Raw genomic sequence first — 24,747 nt, 5'->3', positions numbered from 1 at the left:
CGATGCTCGGAGTTTGGTACACATGCGGAACGTCGACATGCAGCAACCATGGTACGCTCTGTTGGGCAGGTTGACATGAGCAGAACAGCAAGCAGCGTACACAGACACCCAGGCCTCACCTTGATCCTTCTTCTGCACTCCACGCGTTCGCCATCATGTTGATCCTCCGCAGTTCCAGCTGCCACTAGCACGCAAGAGGTTAAAACAAAACAACGGCAGTAACGACACGAGTAGCGGCGGGATGCCCCTGCATGAGAGCGTTCGAAATGAGCAAAGGAGTGGCCGCGGTGCCTTCTATTTGGGGCAGGCTTGAGGGCGCTTGGGAAGGCAACCGCAATCCGTGTTCCTTTTCGCCTTCTCGACCACAACACGCCTTGCAGACTGTTTGTTTGTTAACCCCGCGCGTGTACCACCACCAAACTCCACTCACCAACAAATCACCCTGTATCTATTAGGCCTGCAACACTACACAACATTTACCAGAAGCCAACATCTGCGACAGTCTGCGCCATGACGCTCAGCGACACGTACCAGACGTTCTTAGACCGTCCTTCGCAAGGCGCTCTTGCAGAGAAGGCAGCGCTGAACTACATTACAACCCTCACCAGCATCCACGATGCCGCGGCGATCATCAAGCACCTGCAGGTTCAGGAGAAGCTGCTGAAGAAGACGAAGCAGCAGGTCGTGAGCGTGGTAGAGGGCAGACATGCGCTCAGTCTGGACGTCGAGACGACAATTGAATTCCAGAACGGCGGCGGCGCGTACCTGCCTGGCCTGGACGACAACTTTGTCGCAGATCGCACTGTGACTTTCCCTATGGTGAGCACCCTTCCAAGAGACACTTGAGCGCATGCTGACAGTAATGCAGGTCCACATCGTGCACTTTGATAGTTCAGACAAGATTACGCAGATTCGTCAGTACTGGGACCAGGGCTCGCTGCTCAAGCAAATCGACGTAATTGGCGCGCGCGCTCGCAACTGGCCCATCCGCGAAGGCCCAGAGCAGGCGAAGCTGATCAAGTCCTCTGCTCAACTCGCACAACTAGACTCGGCGCCGTCTTCGCGCCCTTCGACCGCTTCACGAGGCGCAGACGAGGTCTCAATCCGCTCGCGAGACTCGACCACCAATGCCACAAACGACCCCCACGCCTCTCTTTCCTTGTTCGAGCGCCGTCAGATCGACGAGGAGCTGCCTAGTGCGCACCAGATAGCGCCACGCGCACTGTCTGCAAAGCCCCCGCCGCGCGAGTACTCTGAGCTGTTTGTTGGCGAGAATGCAGGAACGACATCTCCACAGAACCAGAGGATCCCAGTCAAGGCTGGTGCCAACAAGAAGCTGCAAGCAAACCGCTTGTTTGATGAGACAGAGGAGGACAGGATTGCTGCAACTACACCCCTCAAGGTCACCAAGACCAACCCGAAGAAATTCAACCACTTCGAGTTTGGCGATGGCGAAGACGAGGAGACACCGCGTGGACGTGATGCATCAAGGAAGGAGGGCTTTCGCGACAAGAGCAAGAGCAAGAGCCAGGCGAACTGGGACTTCGAGGACTTTGTCACGCCTGAGAAGACGAACCCTAAGAATAACCCGCAGGCTGTTCGCAATTTCAGTTGGGAAGATGACGAGGTGGGTGCAAATCAAACAGCACGTTGGACCTCCTGGTCCTTGCGTTGTGTTCTGACACTGAAGTCTGTAGATGAGTGCTATACTGACACATTGTAGGTCGAGACGTCTCCTGTCCGCGTGGAGCGCGTGTACAAGGCACGCCCCGGCACCGGTCACCAGTTCGAATTCGAGGATGATGGTACACCAGCTGCGCGCAAGACTCAAGCCCCCACCAAGGGTGGTGCATCGAACAAGGGCCAAGGCCTGTACAAAGATCATGTTACCGGCAACGACGACGACGAGGGCACCGCTCACGGCGACAACCGCGCACTGAACGACGTCACGAAGGCAGTCAAAAACAAGAATCGCTCCAAGGACTTTGGTGCCCACTGGGAAATGAACGACAACACTCCCGTTAACAAGTCCAATGAGAACAGCAAGCTTGGAAAGCCTTCTCACCAGGCTACGAAGTCTAACTTTGGCTTCTACGACGAATCGCCGCAGCAGGGTTACAAGATCAACATCGCTGGTAACGGCATGGGTAACCGCGCTGGCACTCAGTTCTCCCTGTTCGACCAAGAGCCAGAGGAGCCTAAGGCTGATGATAGGAGCATTGGGAACCACAAAGGAATCAAAGCCACTGGCGACGGTATGGGTGGGCGCAAGGGCGCGGATAAGAGCTTCTGGGACTTCTAGATGTTGGATTACCACCCGTGTACAATGCTTCTGTTCTTCGATTCCTTCTCACGTTGTTTTGGTTCTGTATCCTTGGGGAAGCTTGGATGTGTGTTACGATCTTTGGCGTGGTTGACACAGCAGCATGGTCCGGCTGGCGCAATCATAGGTATACCATGGTGACATAGTTGCAATTCATAACGATTCTTTGATACCTCCGTGGTGCTAGTAGTCTGACTACCTGTTGAGAAATACTGCGATAGTTTCAGACTTGTGGCACTACTGAAGTAGATTACGTCTGGCTCGCCTGTATCACTTGGAAAGCGCAGACTCTGCCGGTAAATCTTTCGCTGCCCTTGCAAACACAACTTCCAGCTCGTCTCCCACTCTGTAGCTGTCCATCTCCCCATCCCACTTTACAAATCTGATCGAAGAACTGAGACCCATCCGTGTCCGTCCTTTCCCTGTGCACAATCCCTTTCCCACCAGCATCGCCCACACACACCGGAACGCCTCGCCTTCGTGCTCGCGCTCCCCGCCCTCGCCATCCGTTGCAGGATCGTTGAACCACACTCCCCGCTCTACAATGCGGTGCAGGTCATCGCAGCTGTCCATGCTCGCCCAGATATCCCAGGGCATATATTTGATCCGCACTTCTTGTAGTGTAGATGAGGAATGCAGCAGAGAGAAGGCGTGCACGGTGACGTGCACCCAGTACCGCACTTTCAAGGGTAGTGTATAGCCCGGCCGGCTGTGGCGCCGGTGGAAGAAGGATTCGCGGGAGATGAAGTAGAGGGGGAGGGTTATTGATGTTAGGGATGGGAAGGTGGGGGAGGAGAGGTAGGCGAAGAGGGGTGTGACTTCCATGTCGACTAGCAGGTCGAGTTTCGTGGTCAGGTCTTCGACGGTGTTGCTTGTTTGTGTCGGATGATATGTTTCTTCGGCATTCTGGAACGGGTTGTGGTCCGCGAACCCGAAAATGTCGTCTGCTGCGGCGTTTGGGTGAAGAACGGGGACGGGGTGCGCGTACGCAGGGTACAGCGACGCATCAGCCGGGTCATAGAAGTTGTCGTCGTAGTACCCGCCCGTGTGATCGTGCTCGTCATAGTGCCCATTATATGCTGCGCCGCGCACGTAGTCGACATCCACCTCCACGCTATCATACCTTTCTTCTGCGGCTTCGAACCACCATTCGTCGCGCCCGTGTGTGCGGTCTGGCGGGTACATGCGCAGATCTGGAAATGTGACCCAGTCGAGCTCGATGGCTTTCAGCCATTTGAGCCATTGTTTGCCGGACCCATGCTGTTGTTCAACAGCTTCGAGCAGCGACTTTAGAACGAAGGGACCGCAGCTAAGAAAGACGGTGTGGTGCTTGGAGAGGACTTCGAGCGCCTCGAGGGCGATTTGGCGATTGAGGAGGAAGTACTCGTGGTGCAGGATGAGGAGGAGGGCGGCGGCGCTGGGGCGGAAGTGTTTCAGGCTGCGGCGCTCGATGCGGAGGGCGCGGTCGCTGCGCTTATCGGGGATGCTAAGAGCATGGTTGTAGATCTAGGAGTATTAGATGCTTCTGTCAAGGTGTGGGTGTAGCCTGGAAACGTACCTGATCGCGCAACTCACGAGGCAGCCGCAAGAATGGCAGGATCGAACTGCTCGATGCAATGTATCCGCTACCTGAAGAAGTATCAACCACAGGTGCTACATGCGCAGCAGACGCAGTGCCAGCCATCTTACCTCGTCACCTCAAATCGTCGCGTGGTATCTCGTGTCTGCGGAAAGTCTTCCCCGCAGACCCTCAACGCCATCGGCACGTGATGAATCATAGGGCTGGGAATCCCTGCTCGGAAGCAGATCTCTCTTTCGGGCAGGAGCGAGAGATCGACGGCGTTGAACGGGCCGATGTGCAAGTTGTCTTCTGAACGTGTTTCTGGCACTGGCATTGGCACCCCGTGGCCCCACGCAACCTTACGCAACTGTGAACGGCTCTTCCATGGTCGAAGTGCGGAGTAATATTCAGGTACCATGGTCGTCGGTGGACCACGCCGTTGAGGCAACGTATTGCTCACTTCCAACGTGCCCCTGAGCGAAGGATCGAACGATGGCATTTCAGAGTCTCAGTCGCATTTCGGTCTTGCCCGAGCTGAGGAAGACTCCACTAGATCTGACCAAGATGCCGCTAGTCATTCGGCGATCACTGACAGAACGAAACTGATGTTGGCGGTGCTTACAGGCCAACGGGCACAGCGCCGGTCGCTACCACTGCATGTATGATGTAGATTACTTTTGGAGGACACGCTGCATGTTGTGCAGTGGTGGACTCAGGGGGCTGCAAGCGTACTTCACCGCCGGAATGCGTTCCCGAGAAAGTTTACGAACATAGTTGTAGGAGTCGGACGTCGGACGCATTGGTATCTTTGGTGTTGATCATGGATGGAAGCGAGAAGGCTAAGCAGTTTCGCAACTATCCGCCCGAAATTGCCATGTTGGAATGTCACTTGGAGCAGTCTGCAGTGAGCATTTCGAACCGCCGTTGAGCGCGGTGCGACCTGCCAGCTACGTACCAACTGCATCTGTGCTACGGCCAAAGTCCCAACAGTTCCACCTATGAACGGCTACCGGCTGCTCACTTACGATGCTCGATGCACAGCATGAGGTCTCAATCCGTGTGTATCGGCTTGATTTCTGTCCTAGCAACGTGTTGTCCTCTGGCGACACAAAGGCTGATCGGATTCTGCAAGTCCATAGGTGGCTTAGATCGGACAGCGACGACGCAATGTTGAGTGCTGTGGTATACCCCATAGCCAGGGTTTGCAACGAGGCTAAATGCCAGTGATCCACCTGACCGTACCTCACAGATATGCAGTCTGCCGTGCAAGTATTCACCCCAAGTGGTGATGTTATACGACCAATGCAAGGCTGACAGGTACAGCAGCTTGTGTGTACTGAAGGATGGTGGATAGCTCGTTGCCTGTAATTAGTCGTGCATCCTGAGGTTTCATGATCTGCAGGTTGATTCAGGGCGAGGTTGAGCACTGGATATGTTCTCGGTATGAACAGAGAAGCTCTTCCAAATCATGGACACTCAGTGAGAGACATTGCCTCCTCACCTGGGACAAGACCAATAGCAATACCAAGACAGCCCGGCTCATGGCCCATGCTGGAGAGTGTGTTGCGTACAGAGCATGCGTTGGCACCTGATACAGAAGCCGTTATTCTCGAAACCTGGTTGTCGGTTCTTGCGTACTGTCGCACAATCCGGGTCTCAAGCAAAAGAGGCGTACATGCGGTGGTGGACCTGACGCCAACCTCGAGCTAAGTCAGTGACTAGGACGGAGATGCTCAAAAACGACGAGAGATGCAAGCCGTGTGGATGAATTGGCCGCGTTTAACCGGAAGTTGCTGTGAGGCTGTTGTAACCATGGGATTCAGCCGTCCATTTGTGCTACCCTGTGACCAGACTGCAACTTGACTGATCGTCATTGTTTGTCTTAGGAGAAAGGCAGGTATACCAGGGCGCTTGATGATCTTTGAGGTCTGTTACCGCTGGGGCACCGTTGTTGTGAGGTATTTAGTAGTTCGTCCGGGCCGTTCGGTTTGCCTCCTCGAAGTGTGTGGTTCGAGTTGTCGAGTTCTCGAGAACGGAAGTCTACACCACAATTTGACGTCCGAGAGACTGTACCAGAATGCTCCTCCCAGACTGGTTCTGCGTAGGCCATGCAAAAGCAGCCTTGCTCTCGGACATTGACCTGCGTTAACGGGGGTGCGTACGCAACGTGACCACTGACGATGTCGTGTAACTGGCCTGGTAGATCGGCACAGGCCCATGTAGGCATTCTGGTATGAGGGGGGATCTCAGGTCCATCAAACAGCGTAGGACATAACCATTGAATCATCCTGGCCCAGAGGTCAAAGAACAGGACTGTTTGGGATACCCACCTGGTATGTCGCTGTTCACGAGACGAGGAGCTGATCCTGTTTATTGTTTGTTCCGCTAGATGGGTGCGGTGTGGGACCCGTTGCAAGGATGGTAGACCTTGAGACTCGAGTTGGACGTAGTCGGTCCGAGGAGCAACTTTAAGGAACTCAGCAAGAGGATATTTGCTTCGACCCTCTTTGGTTGTAGCCACGTGATAGAACGTTTCAGGGTTCTCTACTTGACGGCGCGTCGAAGCATGGGCATGAGCGCCTTCTTTTGTCTGGTTCGGGGTACTTCTTCGTCCACAGTTCGATATACCTCGCGGCCCAAAGCTGTCAAAACCATGGTTAAAGTTAGGCAGCTACTGACAACCGTGGAGAACACGTTGCTGCTTGAATAAAGCAATATGTGACAATGTTGGCAGCGTTATTGTATGCAGCATGCACGACTCGGCGTGGTGTCGGCCATGAGGATCGCTAGTGAAGCGCAGACTTTGCTTTTCCCGGCGAACGCGCCGGTTGGGCAGGAGACGTGGAGAAAGGTGGCCCTCGTGGCGGGCGGTGCTATGTACAGCGGACGGCACCACTAATCGCGCCCTCACGGCTCAGGTGCTGGTCTTCTACCATGGTACGGTGAAGCTGCTGCTCTTCTGGCTCACGCATGTGTCCTCGCTGGAATGCTGGACGACGATGCGCAGTCGTGACCCCCCGGCGCTGAAAGTCGCTGGGCGTCATCTGCGCCGCCATCTGACCATGCAGCAATGCAGCAGTTCGCGCGCGGAGCCAGGGAGTGCCACATTAGTTGCAACTAGCCGCCGCTAGATGGGCTTGTTTAGATACACGAGGCCTCGATTGAACGATTCCCACGTGCGGCCGGCTTAGTTCTGGGCATCAGTATCCTCATTAATTGGTCCCTCCCAGAAGTGCCCTTGCGGATCGAATTCGTGACTGTTGGCTTTCCACTCCGCTGCAAGCTCCTCCACTTCGAATTCATCCCGCGGTCGCACACACGTCCAGACCACTGGTTGCGCGCTGCTTGTTCGTGTCTCCATCCGGCTCATTGTGTGCCCCCCGCGCCCTTGAAACTGAACGAAGCCCGTCCATGCAAGGCACGCTGCGCGCTCATTGAATCATCGGTCGCGAACAACAGCTGCTGCCCCCTCACTTTTCCTAGGACTCCAAGTCGACCTGAATGTCTGCGAAACTGGCCCTCCTTCCCCATAACACCCCACTGCCCTCTGCCATACGCGTGCAGCAAGACGAGTGCCTGTGCTGATTCGGCGCTGACTTTGTTTTCGCCGCCCCCGATCTGTTTGGGAAGTCCAGTTTGACCGCACTCGACGTGTGTGACCTCCAGGCGCCACCCATCAGCTGCTCCATAGGCTCCCGGAACAGGCCAAAGCTCACCAGCAACCTCTGGCGCGCCTCGCAGGACGCCTGCACGTTGCATCGGATCGCCAGTACGCCAGTCATCGCGCAAATTTCAGATCCCGCCTTTAGGACGCTGTGTACCAGTCCAGCGCCAAGCCAGATTGGTTCTGCAATTGACCTTGCTGCAACGCAGACCCGCCGAGGATTGCACTGCAGCCACGTCCAATTTGGCTACGAGCGTTCGTGAGAGCTTCATGATCCGTCGCGGTCGGCGCGACTATCACTGGTTTAGCCTGGTGTTGCTGCTGTCCGCCAAAAGAAGGGCGTCTCGGTATCGTCATCGCTCAGATTGGCTGCGACTGCAAGTACCTGCGACTCTCCTGCCTAGCGGAATTGTTCGCGTGTAGACCGCACACGACTGCGCCTGCCTCAGCAACGAAGCATAGTGTTTGCTTGGCGCGTACCCGGAATATTTCGTTCTGCTGGCCTGCCCCGCCGAACGTCTACTCGATCCCAAAGGGTAGGAGCGACCACCTGCGTCCCGTGCGCCCTCGACCCTCGACCTTCCTTCCCTCCAGCCTGCAGTCCTCCCTGGCCATCTTCCTCCTCCACGCTGCTGCCATTCTTCGACCCCAGATCAACACCCTCTCTTGTTACCACCCTCTCGGTCCAGCAACCCGCTGTAACGGAAAAGTCACCCATCTATAACGCTCCCTTCTAGGCCTTGCTCTCTTGCTCCTCATTGGCCAGCATCCCACCACTGGCGCTCTGCATCACCACCCATTCACGGCAACCCACCCCAGATTTGCCTCCTAACCTCAGGTAGCGCAAAAGGCACCGGCCCTCGCTCATTGACATCGTTATGGAGTCTGTCTCTCAACAACGGCCGCCCGCGCCTGGCAACGGGTCTCACCCTCAGGCCCTGCCATCCATTGCCTCTCTCACCAGCAGCCTCTCTCCGTCTGAACAGAGCCCAGTCCGATTCAGACAGCAATCTGAGTCTCGCGAAGCTCGTGATTCTGGTAATTGGTCCATCTCTCAGAGCAAACGTGAGTGCTTCCTGTCACTTGCTCTTGGACCTTCCCAGGCCTCTTCGTGCCAGTGCTAATTATTCTTAGACTCCTCCACTGTATCCAACAACATGGGTCTCCAACTTCAGACGATCCTCAATGCTGAGGACTCACCAACACGCAACATTACTGACACGCCATCTTCGGCCAGGCACCAGGCTGTCCACCCTCAACAGGTACGTCGCTCACAGTTCTGTGTCGTACTTACTAACAAGCCTTAGCCTAGTGCGCCATTTCCTTCCCTCAATCAGGGCTTCGGCGACAACCGTTTGAGCACTGATGCAGGCTCACATTTCGACTCCCGACGCAGTAGTGTGGACAGCCGCATGAACGTAGGAATGGGTCACCTTCAGATCAGCCCTGCTTCCCCCTATGATAGCCAGAACCCATCGCGGGTTTCGCTTGTCTCCAACCTCCAGCAACAGCGAGGTATCACCAACCCTGATGCACGCATCAATGGCGCTTCCCCACTGTCACCGCCAGTCCGCAACAGCGGCATCCGTGCTAATCATCCTCCTCGTCGAGCGCCTATCATCAACCCAAATCCTCGAAGCGTGTCGGGTATGCCAGATCCTATGGCTGCTGCGCCCACGAAGAGTTATGCTTGGGCTTTCCCTGCCGAGTTTGAGCCTGAAGAGAGGCGAGCATCAAGCAGTGGTGAGTCCAGCGCAGGGAATTCACATATCCCATCGCGCCAGAACAGCTTTGCCACATCCATCAACAGTAGCATCTACACCACAGATTCACAACTTCCCTCCGGACAGAAGCGGTTGGATAATGGCACGCACACCTGATCTTTGGTGAAATGCATTTGCTAACTATACCCAGATATCTCAACAACTCATCATCACTCCATGCAACACCGCAGCGTTACGAGTCTTCAAGGTCTCGATCATGGATCTATGGTTCAAGGCAGTGGAAACTATAGTCGAACCCCAGAGCTTCGCATCAGTCACAAGATGGCTGAGAGGAAGCGTCGTAGCGAGATGAAGAACCTCTTCGATGAACTCAACCAGATCCTCCCTAATTCTCCTGGAAGCAAGTCGAGCAAATGGGAGATTCTCACGAAATGTAAGATTTTCTGTCCTTCCAACAATCAACCTTAAACTAACACTATGTTAGCTATCGAATATATCAGAAATCTTGGTAGAGCACACGAAGCTGCTCGAGCTGAGAACGCACGACTACGACCTGAAGCAGACTTCTCTCGCCGAGCGCAGGAGGAGAACGAGCTTCTGAAGAACGAATTGACCGCCATGTGGACCAGCCTGCGCCGCCTTGACCCCAATAACCCGCACATTTACGGAAGCATGACGGGTATGCTCGCACAACAGCAAGGCAACACACCAGCGTCAACCAATAACGTCCTACCGCCGTTACAGCCACAGCAACAACAGCCTCAAGCACAGCCTCCGCCGCAACAACCCCAATGGGGCACGCAGGCGCCTACAGCGATGCAGGGCGTCGAGTTTGGCGGTATGCGACCCTACGAGCACCCACACCGTTGAACACATCGGTTACACTCGCACACAGGTTGCGAGACTTGTCCACGAGGACTTGCTGTACAATACCATCCTAACATTTACGGATCACGGGCGTTATCACATACATCTTTCGGCCATCCAAAATCTTCATTTCGGCCGTCACTACGCTGGCGGCCTCGAGCCTCCTGCATGGTCTTCATGGCCCTCTCCTTTGTTTACTGTTCAACGATGGCGGCCTGAGCTATGTGGTGCTGCAGGCATTCGACCTGTCGCCATGGTATTTCCACTGGCGAACCCTGCCAGACTTAATGGCCACGCTCGATGGGATACTCCGGCTGCAGTCTTATCCTTCAATGGCTTTTCGCATCGTTTTGTCATCTTCAGGCATATCTTATAGGAATGGCTAATATCAATCGAAAGGATTTACGCAAGGTCATTCGATCTTGGACCCACAGCAAAAGTATGTTAGGCGTATGTATCCTACACGATCTACATGGCTGCTTTCGGGAGGGTACTCGTGGGGTACGGCTTTAACTGTTCACTATGGACAAGGGCATGCGCCACTGTAATGTCAGGAGGGGTTCTCATTGCTATCCGGGCTTCGGTCTCAATGTACGTGGAACGACCTATCTGCATGGATGTTATGTGTTTTGGTAATCATGCTGCTTACGACGCACACAAAAAGCATAGGTTAGCTAGAACAACGAAACTAAGTTACCGTACTATCGTGCCAGTCAACAATCTTGAATATCTTCAAATGGCTCCGAGATCTTCGCCTTTCCATGAACTTTGTGACGAGTTCTTACCTCATGCAGACAAGCTACCACATGTGTTTGACGGGTTGTTGAACCATGAGAACGATCGTCGAGATCTATAGATCTGCACTGCTGCATATGCGATCGGCCGCGTCTCCGGTGGCTGAGCCAGCACATGGCGAGCAGATTGTTGGGTCAGGCTTGGAGGGGTTTGGCAGGTCGAACCGGGCTTTTAGGGCTGGTGTTGAGGTGGTGACTAAGGGTGTTTGGGTAGTGCTGAGATAGGGTTGGGGTGCGGAAGTGGTGTATTGAGACGGCTGTATGCATCCTGTGTCCGCTGTCATTCGTTGTTTAAAGCGTGGGAACATTATGACATCTCATTCTTTCTTTGGGGTTTCTTTGACAATTTCAGAAAGAATTTAAGTTTGGTGGTTGTGCAGGGCCGGTGCTGGGAACGGTTGTGTTTGCTAGTAGCCACACTTCAGTGCATTGCAAGAGCATGTCACTGTGATTAATGCATAAGGATCGGATCCTACTCTGCAATGCTTTCAAGTGGAGATCATGCGTCTGGTACGCATGAGCTAGTCTCTTCTTCATCTGCTGCTCCCGAGACCTCGTAAGCGGTGCCAATCGATTCTCGGACTTTTACATGAAGGCTTCGCCTGGATACTGCCATGTAGTGCAAATGTTCTGCCAGTGTTTAGTCTTCTATTCATATACGCCGAATGCAACGCAAGTGGATATCTTCAGCTTTGAGAATTCACTTGAGATACGTCCAAGGTCACCGCGATATACTGATAGAACATTATATGTAGAGATAAGAGGTGTCAGTAGCATTATGGGCGGGTATGATCAAATACTGACTAGCAGCGCTTATAAGATACTACCCTGATGGCTGGTGGTCAAGATTAGGTGAAGTCGGTGGTCTGTTACTGTGATGGATGACAACTTCAAGCTTACAAACAGCAGCTGTCGTGGAAATTGTCACACAATCGCTAGTATTGGATTGACTTGATTGCATGCTTTTCCAGATTGCCGTTAGTGCATGGAACTGACTTCTACACTAGGCAATAAGGTATGACCATAATCTCGACGTGAAGTTGTCACATTTTCATGTGAATGTTCATGGGCCTATTGATGCCCTAATTCTAGAAGATCTATGGTAAGGTCATGCACATGTGTAGGGACTCTAATGCGGTGAACAGAATAGTTTGTTAATAATACTTTCTCTTTCTCTTCCATATGCTATGCATTCATAAAAGTATCTTGACAAGATGATGATAACCCAAACGCTCATTACGCCACGCTAAGAAATGATGTGTGCCAAGTTGATGTCCAAACCTCCTCCCAGTTTACAGTTTCTTCCCCGAATTACTTTATGTACTGTTCCCGCTGGAGGCAGTCTAAACACCAAGAATCTCTCTCTTGTCCCACCTCTGCAGTGCATTCCCTGCAGACTTTCCTTCCACATCCTCCCAAACATTGCCTTGCGCAGATGTAGCACGTTCGACCGACGCAACGTTTGCAATCCATGTAGTTTTCGAGATCCTTCTTTCGTTTCGGTGCTGACTTGCACGCGTGGCATGCTCGCAGGTCTGTGACGGCGTGGGGCTGGACTTGGCCGTTTGTGAGGCCTACTAGTGGGCTCGTACTGGCGTCGGTATCCATGAGGTGCGATGTCGATTTAAGAAGGGCGAGCTTTGGACTGATGCGTTTGATTTGCTTCATAGGACGATGTTCCGCTGTTGCGTACGGCGCATACGATCGGTCGCTGTTGTTGTCGAAGGCTGACGTATGTTGAGGACGAGGTGCTCGACTTGTAGGCGTTGCATCTACGTCGTGTGTCCTTTTCCTCTTTCCCAGGCTTGCCGCGTCGTGTTGCGAGTCGGTCATGGTATGCCAGTAGTGGTGGGATTGGCTGTGTGTGTCGACAGGACCGAAGAGGTCTGATGTGATGTAGACCATGGCAGCGGCCTCACGGTGAAGCAGAGGAACTGGTGGGACCTGGAATTGAGGGAGCGTGCGGCGGCAAAGCGGTGAAAGGTGCAAATGAAGGTTCTAGTACGATCAAAAATACCACAGGCAGGTATATCGCAGAAACACAGACGCCGGACGAGGCAATGCAAGAAGGAGTGTAGTGACAACGATAGTGAGAACCTAAGTGAACTTGGTTGTTGTTGGAGGATCGACCTAGCGCAAGGCATCACTACGCTAAGAAAGCTAGCGCATGCAGGAGGAGAAAGTGCGGTCCCCACATAACACGCTTCACGTGCCAGACTAACGTCCAAGCTGCGCGCCCACTGTACATAGACGGCCTGGCCCCCAACGTTAAAGGTTGAACTTGCGACTGCGTATATTGTTTTTGGAAACTGACACACGATGTTTTGGCACTTTCCACGGTAGTTGTTATGAATTGGCAGCCTTCACGACCTTTATCTACACCCCTGTATCGTACGCGACCTTGTCACTGAGCCATGGATAGTGTCAATGTCTCCGAGCTGGTTGCTCGATTGGGAGCCGAGGAGGAGTCGACCAAGAAGATGGCAGCGTTCAAGCTACAAACTGCCATTGGTGACCCCTCCTTCGCCGACGTCTTCATATACGAAGGGGGTCTGCCAAAGCTCAGGTTCCTGGCTCTGCATGCTACAGGAAACACATTGGCTTATGGCCTCACGTCGCTGGCGCGCCTATTAGAGCTGGACAAGGGCTGGGACCATGTCACAGATGATCTCATAGCGAGGGTGCGTGCTGTGGTGGGACTTGTCAAATGTATGGGAAAGACTGACGGAGGGGTGACAGATAGTCGATCTCGTAGTTGCGCAGCCGCTCGTCAATGTCAATCGAGGTGCCATGTCGGTGCTAGCAGCGATTGTCGGACACCCTCTCCATCGAACCTCTCAGCCTGGTGTCACTGGCTTCCAGCGACTTAAGCCAGCAGTCGACACCCAACCGCAATTCCTCCCTTCGCTCGTCGAAAAGATCACCTCCGCCGACCATGCCCTCTGCGCGAACTCGCTCCAGCTCATCAATGCACTGATGCGTGATGCGATCGCACACGATGCCGACTTCGAAGCGCCCAAATTCACAAAGCAGCTACAGGAGCTTGGTGTAATCAAGAGCGTGTATGCTCTCATGCAGAGCTCTGCGATACAAGATCTAGCTCACCCGTTGCTCGACTTCCAGACGCTCACCAAAATACTGCTGCGCAACTGGCGGGAAGAGAAGGTCGATCTGGAGAAGCCAGATCATCGAAGGGCTATTCGAGGCTTGCACACAGCTAGTACCGCTGAAAAGGGGGACGCCAAAGGCAGCAAAAAGTTGAAGTGGCGTCGATTAGGTTTCGATACAGAGTCGCCAGCCTGGGAGTTCGAAGCCACAGGGTTTCTAGGCCTCATGGACTTCACCGACTACGTCTACAAGAACGAAGATGGGTTCCAGAAACTGTTGCTGGAGCAGTCAGCAGAATCTATTGAGCAGCGCTGTCCAATCGCTCGAGCCAGTATTTCGGTAACATCCATACTATATGAACACTTTGAGGTGGAAAGGGCAGACGATCTCGACTCGCAGAGGTACACAGTCCTTGAGTCTCGAGCAAACTTCGACCGTTCATTCAGGCCCTTATTGCTCCATTGGTCGAGAGCACACACGAGCGGCCTCAATGCGTTCATTCGGCTGTGGAAGACGGCAGGAGCTCAAGTAGAGGATTTCGACAAGATCGAAGAATTGGTGCGGATACTGATCGAGCAAGTTGTGGGCCAGGCTCCTCGCACGAGAGAGATCAGAGATGTTGAGGAAGAGCTGGCAGAGTTTGAGATACAGAGATTACGAGAGCTGCAGATGGAGTTGCTCGAACTCACATATGAGGATGCATGGGGCCATCACTTGCGGTATGTTCATCGGCGGCTCCGCTGTCAATGCCAAGACTGACCTTGCGTAGCCAAGTCCGTGAAGAACTGAACCACGAGGCTCTCCAATTCGTCAAAGAGCAGAGGATAAGGTGCTTACTTCAGGGCGGGTGGTTCCCAAGCGGCCTCGACTATAGCTCGAGTGCGGGGCCAGTCACAAGCAAGACCCTCAGCCGTGCAGTCCCCTCAGCGTGGCGTTTTGTACGACTATCACACAACCGACGATATCTGCATTACGCCGACTTTGACGAGAAGCCAACAACGGAACCGAGGCTGGACGCCTTGAAGGAGAAGAGTAAGTGCCACCGATTGGCCTAGTGTGCATGCTTGCGTAAATGCTCTGGCTGACATGCATTGACAGTCGATCTCTCCATTGTGTCCTCTGTCGTGAGCAATGTCTCGGCAGAAGCACCATCTTCATCGTCGTCCGACAGCACGGTCAAGAGTCTTCCACATGAGCGAGCGACTACTTCGACCAAGATCACAATCCATGGCTACCTGCGTGCTACCAATCACTCGCGGCAGGCGTCCAGCGGTTCAGGCGCGGGTCGCAAAGAGTCGGTTCTCTTGCAATTGCACCCTCAAAGCCACACTCTTGCATCAGAATGGCTTGACGGTCTGCTTATGCTCCTGAACCAACAGCCTATTACAGCCGACACCAATAAGCTTGTGAACTTCATTGGCGGCTATGGACTCAAGATTCGCTTGCTTAACGTGCGCTTCGAGGATGTGGGCTTGGGGGAGCCGATCTTACCAAGTCGCGAAGGATTGGACGATGAGTATTATTACGACATAGCCGGGGCATGAGGCTGAGTACAGCTGTTTCTATTGGCAACACACGTTTTATCTTACTTGCACAGATCTTTGATAAACGTGGGCATTGGAGAAGGTGTCCCTGGAACCGGGCTGAGGGATTATTAGAGACCCTAATCGCGCGTACCGAAAGTCTATAGATCTTGACATGGTGCTACCAGCCCGCGGTCTCGAGATTGGGTTCTGCAAGCACGTGGACGTTTGTCCGGTGCAGAAACTTTGGAAACTTTGGATATAATGGTGGGCGATATATGGGACGGCGGCAATTTGTTGTTGGGTGTTGGTTGAGAGTTTCTCTGGAGATACCCTTGCTTGTACCTTTGCAAATCACAGCAAACATTATGGATGCTTATTTCCCAACATGGATCGTGCATGTCCTTCAGCTCTTTTGCCGTCACACTGCGCATGCTCGCAATGGTACACAGAGAATGTGGTATCGTCCGTGCGAGTATTACCTGTGCAACGTCCGGCTGATGTGCTGATCCAGTGAAGCGGACACGGGCTTCGCCTGAAGCATGCCATCTGAGAACAAACAAGTGACGACACTTGCTGGAGAGGCATGAACGGTGGTCCGCAATTGCAATTCCAACATAGACAACCGCACCCGTGACGCTGCCGTGAGCTAGGAACTTTTGGCAGCTAATGCGGTGTGTTGCAGACCAGCGACACTAGTGCTGGGGCCCGCGTTGGCGTCCCTGAGCGGCCGTGTTGGCCTGAAACAGCGGACGGAGAGGTGGAGAGAAGCGGGGAGTTTGCCTGCGTGTGCGACCAAGATGCCCAGGGTTATTGGACTGACTTGGTCCCTGCTGTGATGTTGTTGCTGCCACCGCCCATGCTTTGGTGGTTCAAAGCGGCTCTCAGAACGAACAATACTCTGTTTTTAGGGTATTCTAGGATGTGCCTGACCCGCTGATCGACTTTCGAGAAGCGTGACCGGCAGTCTGATTGATTGTCGGATCCTGAGCCACTGCACTGCTAGGGCCCAGACGTGAGGTCGAGCTGTCCACGTCTCTGGCGCTGCGTTAGTGCAGCGGTGGCATACCGACTGCATGTACGAAGATATGCGCCGCCCCAAGTGCGCATGTCGGTCGTATGCTGCTAATAAGCCCTCACATTGTTTCTGTTCCATTCCAGCTCCGTTTCGCTTCTTCGTTGCTTCTTCAACCCTTCAGTCCCTCCTCGCCTGTCCATCATTGCCGCCATTGGACAATCCCGCCCGGACGATCATCCCACGAGCACTTGCACCTCTCACCGTGAGGTCGACACACTTCGGCCAGGGCGTGATTCCTCTGCAGTGCACCCATATGTACCTGGATCCGGCCGTCACGCCATATCGCAATCGAAGCCATGAGGAGAAAAACGAGGGCAGTTCCTCCGCCGCTACAGCAGGTCGACTACGACGCGCTTCCGCTTTCAGTCCAGTACGTGTGTCCCAGCCTTTTCTGATTTGCCGAACGTGTGATGAGGCGCGTTGTCGCGTGCATGAGTCCCTCCTGGCACCCCACACCAGGGCTATTGTTCCTGAGTACCTTGCAGTAGCCGGCTTGAAAGCTAACCCGTGCTTGCTGCAGGAGAAAGTACTTTTCGTCCTTCGAGCGACTGCAAATACAGCAGCAGGCCATCGGTGATCAGACAAGTGAGCCGTCCTCTGGCTCCTCTTCTCGTGCAGCTTCGACAGCACCTTTTCGACGTCTTCACTCCAGGCGTCGAGCGCTTACTACGGGAAGTCAGCAGGAGCTCGAATTTTCGCAAGCCGAGGCTGCATTCTTCCTGTCTTTACCTGATAAAGTGCGGAAGCAGCACTTCTCTCGTGAAGAGCAGGTTGTTCTTTTCGCCAAGTGCGACCAGGCGTTCCTTCCTCCTGACCACAGCCTGGAGGCAGACGAGGTTGCCAAGCAACGCTTTCACGACTTCCACTTCGACTTCTCCACCAACAACCTTGACAACACGTCAGAAGCTGGGGAACCACAAGGGCGCCGTTTCTCAGTTTCTACATACAGCTCTTGTCGGCCTTCATTTACCTTCTCACCCAGATCGAAGAAAGAGCGGGATACAGAAAGCAGTTTGTTCTTCCTCGACACCATGGATTCATCATCAATAAGAAAGATGCGTCCAGCAGGCTTCAGACGAACTATGTCTCTGGGCGGTCCACCTAGTCGTCACTCGACTTGTTCTGCAATGGCCGGACCAGCATCTCCGCTGTTCATCTTCCCTGCGGAATATCGACCTCGACATCAGCGATCACAGTCGTCAGCGCTCCCAGGACGACGTTCTTCGTATACACCACCGACACCCACATTCGATCCAGACGCCACGTACTATCAGGACCCGGAGACAAGAAGGAAATTACGCATGTACCTCGCCTCACCGCAGAAGTTCGACGAAGCCATCGAGTTTGGATTTCCGTCTACTGCCGAACAGGAAAACGCCATGCCTCACTATCAACTTCCTCCAGTCACTAAGCACTCGCGCAAGTTTAGTCGAGACATGCACACATTCCTCAGGGACGGCAAACTTTCTTTCTTCGAAGGCAGGAATAACGAGAACCAAGGCCTTGAATCTGATGGCGAATCCACCGTCGATCTTGAGTCACCGAGAACACCCTCGAGCACAGGCTTGTCCTTCCGTCTGCACACGCGCCAGATATCTTCGATTGATTCCAACGGACTATCCACTTCATACCCGAGCCCTGGACACATGAATCGCGAGATGACTCTGCGCATGACGCTCACTCGGCCCGACCTGCGAGCAGACGAATATGCGCTGTATGGTTGGCAGAACCAGTCACAGCACCTGCACCAAAAATCGACAGCAACAGCAACCGTTCAGGACGACCCACTCGCTCTCGAAGAGCTTGTCCTGACCGACGATCAGACTGGCACCAAGGGACCATTCTACGTCAAGCCAAAGCCAAAAGGCAGTCTCGTCACGCGACTTCTGAAGCGCGCAAGCCAGAAGGGACGATCTTACACAACCTAGCCGCCAAAAGCTACGTTTTCTTTGTACCTTCCATTTCACAACTCATGTCTTCCTATCTTCAAGCGACTATATTGTTGCATGTTAGCGGGCGTTTTGCTTCAAGCCACTCACGGCTATGTACGATGACGATATGCATGAACATGGCGTTTTCCATTTCTAATTCGATTAATGTCTATTCGAACAAAGACAGAGAAGAAGAGAGATCAACGAATGAAAAATTCTGAGCAGCCTTCAAGGCGCTCGACTAGACACAAGTCGCTGTTTTGCTATTTAGTTCTCCGATCCAGTGACTACCAACTAGTGTCCTTGAGGCTCAGACTACCACATTTAGCGCCGGTAATTACGGCACATGGAAACCTTTGTTCTCACAGCACTGTCATGGTTCTCCATGTTGGTTACTATCTCAACTACAGATAGAGTTCTGTCTATTCGCCAAACTTACCTCTGTATTGACTAACCTACTTTCCCACCAGGCCTTAAGATGACCGTTATACCCAAGCCAAAGGAACATGTGTGCAATGTGTAACACCGAAAGCGTCATGGTAGTCTACGTGACCGAGAACGGTCAGACTGCTCGAGTCGTCCTCTGCCTTACACTGCCCGGTCGGCGAGGGCTGGCAGTGGCATGCCAATTGGGCGACAAGTTCGTCGGTGCTTTCGGGCAGTAGGCACAGTGTACTCCTGTTTGAATTTCACACTTCTTATTGATCGGAAGGCTTCCGTAACTCAGCCGCGCCACAACATGGCAATGATGTGGCAGTTGTACAACTGCCGTGCTATAGCTTGCACGACAAATAGTAACGGTAACAAACATGGGAGACTCGCACTGATGACCCCGCATGCAAGCTTTCGAAGTGACATGCCGTGACCAATAACTATCTCGGTGCATCTCATCCACGCATCTCTAGCGTCGAGAGTGCAGCCTGGAGGAAGTCCGACATCTAGCAGCATGGGGTTACAACACGGAAAGTACAAAACGGATGGAACAACACGGAAAGCACGACACCGAAGATACGACACACAGCGATGTCTCCATCTCCACTTCGACGTCGTTCATGCAAAGTGGCTACCTCGCAGCCTTAGCCGCCTTGAAACAGTAGTCTACCAAACTTTCTGAGATGTTCACCGGACGTCCAAGCTCGAGCCCATATGCCATCTCGCGATCGCTCGGCAAGCTCATTGGAGACGTAGAAGCCAAGTCCGCTCTTGCATGTCGAGGATGTTCGATGTTGATGACGTGCATGCCGCTGCGGAGACTGGGATGGAGCGAACGGGATGTGAACTACAGTTCCACCAGGGGAAGATTGTTGGATGACAGATTCGGTTGTGTAGACTCTTGGATTGGTTGATACAATATTGAGGTGTCTGATATAGATGTGTGGGCTGGCAGGGATATCCGTCATGAAGCACAAGAAATCGGACGTAGAAGCTGCCAATCTGAGGCCTTACAGCAAGGCCTGGAAGTCTTTGGCTGATCTTGGGCAATTTTCTGATGTCGACAACTATTCCGTAGTCCTTGGTCTACTTATCAGTTTACAATATTTCAGCAGATCTACCTTGACTTCCTCATGTGAATTTGAGGGATTGGCATGTGCTCTTCTGGCAGCATAAGAAGATACTTACCTCCATCGAGGTACACTAAGCTTGCTGTATTTAATATTCACAGTGCCTATATCGGCAGTTGCAAGGACAAATTGTCGAGAACGGAGACCACGATGCATGAGCGTGACGTATTTGCTCTGCAGTGAGATGCCTTGCATCAGCTGCAGCTTGTGCATCTCCAGCGCTGCTGCACCACTACGGTAGTCTAGACCATATGCAAGGCATCAGATTTGTAGAGTGACCTACTTGAGAACAATGCAGGGGCTTTTGCACAAGTGCTGTGTTGTGACCACGCGGAGGTGCAGCAAGAGACTCGGACGAAGTTCACAATGTGGAACGCGTCGAGTTTCCAATGACCTGGTTGAGACTTTCGGGTTACTGTTTGTACTTTGTAGGATTCCGTGCTCGTCCCAGATTTGGAAATTGCTTCGACTCTGGGTTACATATAGCTGTAGACTGGCAGCTGGAGATGTACGACTTCGTATTGAGAAGCAGGTAGTGTGGACCTCGCTTGCAAGTTCACCTGCAGCAGCTCATTTCGGGGCACGTAAGGGGTCTCTGAGGTGTCAGTCGACGTGCGTTTCTTCCGGTTCTTTGCATTCGGACGAGAAGGTGGTGCGTGAAGGTCGCTTCAGTAGCTTTTTCATTACTCATGGTGCCTTGCTTTTGACAGGCATCTTCATTCATACATGTCTATCCACTGCATCGACAAGCCTTTACCGCGACAGGGCAATGTCGTCAATTCGCAAGATCATCTTCACTGTCTCCGCCGCCAGCTCGATTGCGCTTGTGCTGACAAGCAGGGGCTGGAGTACGTTCTCTTCTGCGATGTCATTCTTGACGCCTCCGCTCTTGATGCTGATACCAGCGTTCTTCTGCTCCTGTGCGTGCCTATGCCTCAGCTCTGTGACTACCTTGATGCTGTTCAAACCGGCGTTCTCAGCTAGTGTTGTGGGAATGACCTCCATGGCGTCGGCGAAAGCTTTCCAGCAGATTGCTTCTGTGCCAGAGAGCTCACGGGCGCGGAGGGAAAGCTGGTGTGCAATCTCGATTTCTGGGGCACCGCCACCGGCAAGAAGAGCCTTCTTCTTGACAAGAGAGCGGATAGCGCAGTGGGCATCGTGCAGCGAACGCTCGGTCTCGTCCAGGATGAGCGAGTTAGCTCCTCGACAGACAATGGATACGGTCGATGCTGCCGACTTGACACCAGAAACCTTGACGTAGCGTGCGCCTGATGCCTGTACTTCCTCGACAAGATCCGCCGAACCAAGCTTGTCCTCGCTGAAAGAGTCGACATCCGCAATCGGTTTGCAACCGGTGCTCTTGCAGATGAACTCGATTTCGTCGCGCTCAATGTCCTTAATAACCATGATCTTGAGCTTCGACAGGAAGTGCAAGCTGAGGTCATTTACAGCGTCGCGCAGGATCGACTTCTGGATGAAGAGGACATTGCACTTCGCCTTCTGGATCTTCTTAACCATGTTGAGCAGGTATGTGCGCTCCTCCTTCAGAATCTTGTCCATCTGCCTGTAGTCGTTTACGACGATTTGGTTCTCCATGTCCGGCTTGGGAGGGCTCAGCTGGAACTGTATGAGGCCTATCCGTGCCTTCTCCTTGATTGTGGGTCCACCGGCGCTCTTCACTACGGGCTGGTTGAGCACCAGTCCATCAATCATCTCGCTGTCCTCGATAGTACCACCCTGCTTCTTGATCATCCGGATGTTCTTGAGGTCGACGTTGTCAGCAGTCTTGGGGTCAATGACCTTGAGGACCGAGTCGACCGCCATGATTGGCAGCTTAGGCTCCTGTGCAACGATCTTGGACGAGAGCGCGGTGGTTGCGGTCTTGAGCAGAGTCGGCCTGTCAGTTAGGGAGATGGGAATCGACATGTCTGTCAGGATTTGTATCGCCTCTCGTGCTGCGCGCTGGAAGGACTCTGAGATGACGGTGGGGTGGATGCCCTTGGCCAGCAGGCGTTCGGCGGCGCCCAGCAGGCTTCCAGCAATAACGATGACTGATGTTGTGCCATCTCCCGCTTCGATGTCTTGGGCGTGTGCGAGGTCGACGAGCATCTTCGCGGAGGGGTGGAGAACGCTCATCTGGCTAAGCATAGTGGCTCCGTCGTTGGTGATGATGGTTTCGCCCTTGCCAGTTTGGATCTGCCACAGGTTAGCCCTGATGAACTCCTAGATACCTGCCATGACCCATACCATTTTGTCCATACCCTTTGGCCCCAAAGACTACTCCACTGTCAGTGACTGAATACTCCCCCGCACTTCGCGGTGGGACGTACCGTTCGGATTGCATCTGCTACAGCTGTATATGTTGGTCAGCATACCATCCTGACAGGGCTTCCAAGACTTCTCGTACCTCGTGCAGCAATGATGTTGGCGCTGCGAACAGCTCTGGGCTTCTCCTTGTCCTGCAGGCTGCATCAGTCAATGTTTTCAGAGCTCCGAACAGGCACTCCTCACCTTGAAGGCAGCATTTCCGCTGCCACCGTTTGCGACTTGTGCGGCCATCTTGTGTTGTATGCGGTAAACAAAGACAAAAAGAGGGGTATCGTGGGGTGAAGGCGCGTTGTGCTGTCTCTCCCAAAGTTCGAATAATTTCCACGCGCCAGCCGCGAACACGCCAAGCCCAAGCTCCGACCGCCGATTGCCTCGCAGCAGCTGCCGTCACTGATTACAGAACACCACGCCCGCCATCCACAACAACGCACCCAGCAACCCTCCCACCACGCATTTCGTACCCAGCCACACACCGGTCCTTTCTCTCTAGATCGTCTCGAACATAGCCGGCGTCGAACCCCCCCCCCCAACCTAAACCGCAAACATGCCCAGCGCCACGGGCTCGAGCTGGGAGAAGTACCAGAAGAACTTCGCCGACGATGAGGTCGAGGAGAAGAAGATCACACCTCTCACCGATGAGTAGGTGCCCTGACAGCTCAGCAAAGCAAGCTGGCGACTGACTTGGCCCAGGGACATCCAGGTGCTGAAGACGTATGGCGCGGCACCCTACGGCGCGGAGCTCAGGAAGCTCGAGAAGGAGATCAAGGACAAGCAGCAGACAATAAACGAGAAGATAGGCGTCAAGGTAGCTTTACCCGCAGCATACCCACAATGCAATAGGGACTCACTCAACGTAGGAATCAGACACCGGACTAGCACCACCACATCTCTGGGATATCGCCGCCGACCGGCAACGGATGCAAGAAGAGCAGCCCCTGCAAGTCGCCCGCTGCACCAAGATAATACAGGACGAGAAGGACTCAGAGAAGAGCAAATATGTCATCAACGTCAAGCAGATTGCCAAGTTCGTCGTCAACCTTGGAGAGCGCGTGTCACCCACAGATATCGAGGAGGGCATGCGAGTGGGTGTCGACCGTAACAAGTACCAGATCCTGCTCCCCCTGCCGCCCAAGATCGACCCCTCGGTCACTATGATGACGGTCGAAGACAAGCCGGATGTCACATACGGAGATGTAGGAGGCTGCAAGGAGCAGATCGAGAAGCTGCGAGAAGTCGTCGAGATGCCCCTCCTGTCGCCAGAACGCTTCGTCAACCTCGGTATCGACCCCCCGAAGGGTGCTCTTCTCTACGGTCCTCCAGGAACCGGAAAGACACTCTGCGCGCGAGCCGTTGCAAACCGTACAGACGCCACTTTCATCCGAGTCATTGGTTCAGAGCTGGTCCAGAAGTACGTCGGTGAGGGAGCCCGTATGGTGCGAGAGCTGTTCGAGATGGCCCGGACAAAGAAGGCGTGTATCATCTTCTTCGACGAAATCGACGCCGTGGGTGGAGCACGTTTCGACGACGGCGCAGGAGGCGACAACGAAGTGCAGCGTACCATGTTGGAGCTCATCACACAACTCGACGGCTTCGACGCACGAGGAAACATCAAGGTCATGTTCGCCACAAACAGACCCTCCACACTCGACCCCGCGCTCATGCGTCCCGGACGTATCGACCGAAAGATCGAGTTCTCGCTGCCCGACATGGAGGGCCGCGCCAACATCCTGCGCATCCACGCAAAGAGCATGAGTGTCGAGCGCGATATCCGTTGGGAGCTCATCTCGCGTCTGTGCCCGAACAGCACGGGTGCTGAGCTGAGGAGTGTGGCGACAGAGGCGGGTATGTTCGCTATCCGCGCGAGGAGGAAGGTCGCTACGGAGAAGGACTTCCTGGCTGCGGTGGACAAGGTCATCAAGGGCAATCTGAAGTTCAACTCCACCGCTACGTACATGCAGTACAACTAGAGGGTATTTAGAACGGGGATGGGATACTGCATCAGGGATGGAGAGCTTGGCTCTTGTATGACTAGATATCATGATCGAGCTATAAATGTAGCCGTAATGCATGCGTTGAATTCATCTATGGGCACTCTATATATGTGGCTTCCGATCTATCATCGTGCTACGCCTCAGCCCCGCAGCCATACCTAACTTTCCGTTCTGATCTGCCATGTGCATCGCCATTAGTGAAAGCTGTTCCATTGTGTTACATCCCCGAGGAGTTTGTTCGGGACTTCTGAATATACATGTTGGTCCGTTTCAGAACAGTGGCCGTAGCACAA

At 53.6% G+C, this 24,747-nt stretch overlaps 8 protein-coding genes across 8 annotated transcripts; 5 read left to right on the top strand and 3 right to left on the bottom strand.

The window, feature by feature from the left end:
- Positions 1 to 448: 448 nt before the first annotated feature.
- BU25DRAFT_394255 (uncharacterized protein) lies at positions 449 to 2,302 on the top strand (the record flags this gene model as incomplete). The annotated part of the gene is made up of 3 exons (XM_033704731.1): positions 449 to 819; positions 869 to 1,693; positions 1,724 to 2,302. Exons 1-3 carry the CDS (start codon positions 511 to 513, stop codon positions 2,300 to 2,302), a joined length of 1,713 nt encoding a protein of 570 aa, XP_033561076.1. The 5' UTR covers positions 449 to 510.
- A 30-nt stretch (positions 2,303 to 2,332) lies between these two features.
- On the bottom strand, positions 2,333 to 4,034 carry BU25DRAFT_369312 (uncharacterized protein). Its single transcript, XM_033703925.1, has 2 exons — positions 3,882 to 4,034; positions 2,333 to 3,829 (listed from the first exon to the last, which is right to left on the bottom strand). Exons 1-2 carry the CDS (start codon positions 4,005 to 4,007, stop codon positions 2,594 to 2,596), a joined length of 1,362 nt encoding a protein of 453 aa, XP_033561075.1. The 5' UTR covers positions 4,008 to 4,034; the 3' UTR covers positions 2,333 to 2,593.
- A 4,001-nt stretch (positions 4,035 to 8,035) lies between these two features.
- BU25DRAFT_74463 (uncharacterized protein) lies at positions 8,036 to 10,377 on the top strand. The gene is made up of 5 exons (XM_033712078.1): positions 8,036 to 8,613; positions 8,683 to 8,810; positions 8,856 to 9,414; positions 9,463 to 9,705; positions 9,757 to 10,377. Exons 1-5 carry the CDS (start codon positions 8,427 to 8,429, stop codon positions 10,140 to 10,142), a joined length of 1,503 nt encoding a protein of 500 aa, XP_033561074.1. The 5' UTR covers positions 8,036 to 8,426; the 3' UTR covers positions 10,143 to 10,377.
- A 1,702-nt stretch (positions 10,378 to 12,079) lies between these two features.
- BU25DRAFT_411414 (uncharacterized protein) lies at positions 12,080 to 13,051 on the bottom strand. Its single transcript, XM_033706544.1, has one exon. It carries the CDS (start codon positions 12,836 to 12,838, stop codon positions 12,245 to 12,247), a length of 594 nt encoding a protein of 197 aa, XP_033561073.1. The 5' UTR covers positions 12,839 to 13,051; the 3' UTR covers positions 12,080 to 12,244.
- A 152-nt stretch (positions 13,052 to 13,203) lies between these two features.
- BU25DRAFT_369305 (uncharacterized protein) lies at positions 13,204 to 15,924 on the top strand. Its single transcript, XM_033703924.1, has 4 exons — positions 13,204 to 13,614; positions 13,673 to 14,760; positions 14,811 to 15,073; positions 15,140 to 15,924. The coding sequence occupies exons 1-4, from the start codon at positions 13,348 to 13,350 to the stop codon at positions 15,583 to 15,585; spliced, it is 2,064 nt and encodes a 687-aa protein (XP_033561072.1). The 5' UTR covers positions 13,204 to 13,347; the 3' UTR covers positions 15,586 to 15,924.
- A 674-nt stretch (positions 15,925 to 16,598) lies between these two features.
- BU25DRAFT_369302 (uncharacterized protein) lies at positions 16,599 to 18,818 on the top strand. The gene is made up of 2 exons (XM_033703923.1): positions 16,599 to 17,012; positions 17,163 to 18,818. Exons 1-2 carry the CDS (start codon positions 16,939 to 16,941, stop codon positions 18,568 to 18,570), a joined length of 1,482 nt encoding a protein of 493 aa, XP_033561071.1. The 5' UTR covers positions 16,599 to 16,938; the 3' UTR covers positions 18,571 to 18,818.
- A 2,013-nt stretch (positions 18,819 to 20,831) lies between these two features.
- BU25DRAFT_440471 (T-complex protein 1 subunit delta) lies at positions 20,832 to 22,740 on the bottom strand. The gene is made up of 5 exons (XM_033709176.1): positions 22,647 to 22,740; positions 22,543 to 22,594; positions 22,466 to 22,488; positions 22,383 to 22,412; positions 20,832 to 22,331 (listed from the first exon to the last, which is right to left on the bottom strand). Exons 1-5 carry the CDS (start codon positions 22,692 to 22,694, stop codon positions 20,889 to 20,891), a joined length of 1,596 nt encoding a protein of 531 aa, XP_033561070.1. The 5' UTR covers positions 22,695 to 22,740; the 3' UTR covers positions 20,832 to 20,888.
- A 267-nt stretch (positions 22,741 to 23,007) lies between these two features.
- On the top strand, positions 23,008 to 24,534 carry BU25DRAFT_394237 (26S proteasome subunit P45; the record flags this gene model as incomplete). The annotated part of the gene is made up of 3 exons (XM_033704730.1): positions 23,008 to 23,102; positions 23,154 to 23,268; positions 23,321 to 24,534. The coding sequence occupies 3 exons, from the start codon at positions 23,008 to 23,010 to the stop codon at positions 24,428 to 24,430; spliced, it is 1,320 nt and encodes a 439-aa protein (XP_033561069.1). The 3' UTR covers positions 24,431 to 24,534.
- Positions 24,535 to 24,747: the final 213 nt, after the last annotated feature.

The sequence above is a fragment of the Macroventuria anomochaeta genome, assembly GCF_010093625.1.
Source record: "Macroventuria anomochaeta strain CBS 525.71 unplaced genomic scaffold BU25scaffold_19, whole genome shotgun sequence".
In the NCBI taxonomy this organism is placed as follows: Eukaryota; Fungi; Ascomycota; class Dothideomycetes; order Pleosporales; family Didymellaceae; genus Macroventuria; species Macroventuria anomochaeta.
The sequence above is the reverse complement of the archived record's forward strand: the minus strand, read 5'-3'. Positions and strand labels throughout refer to the sequence as shown.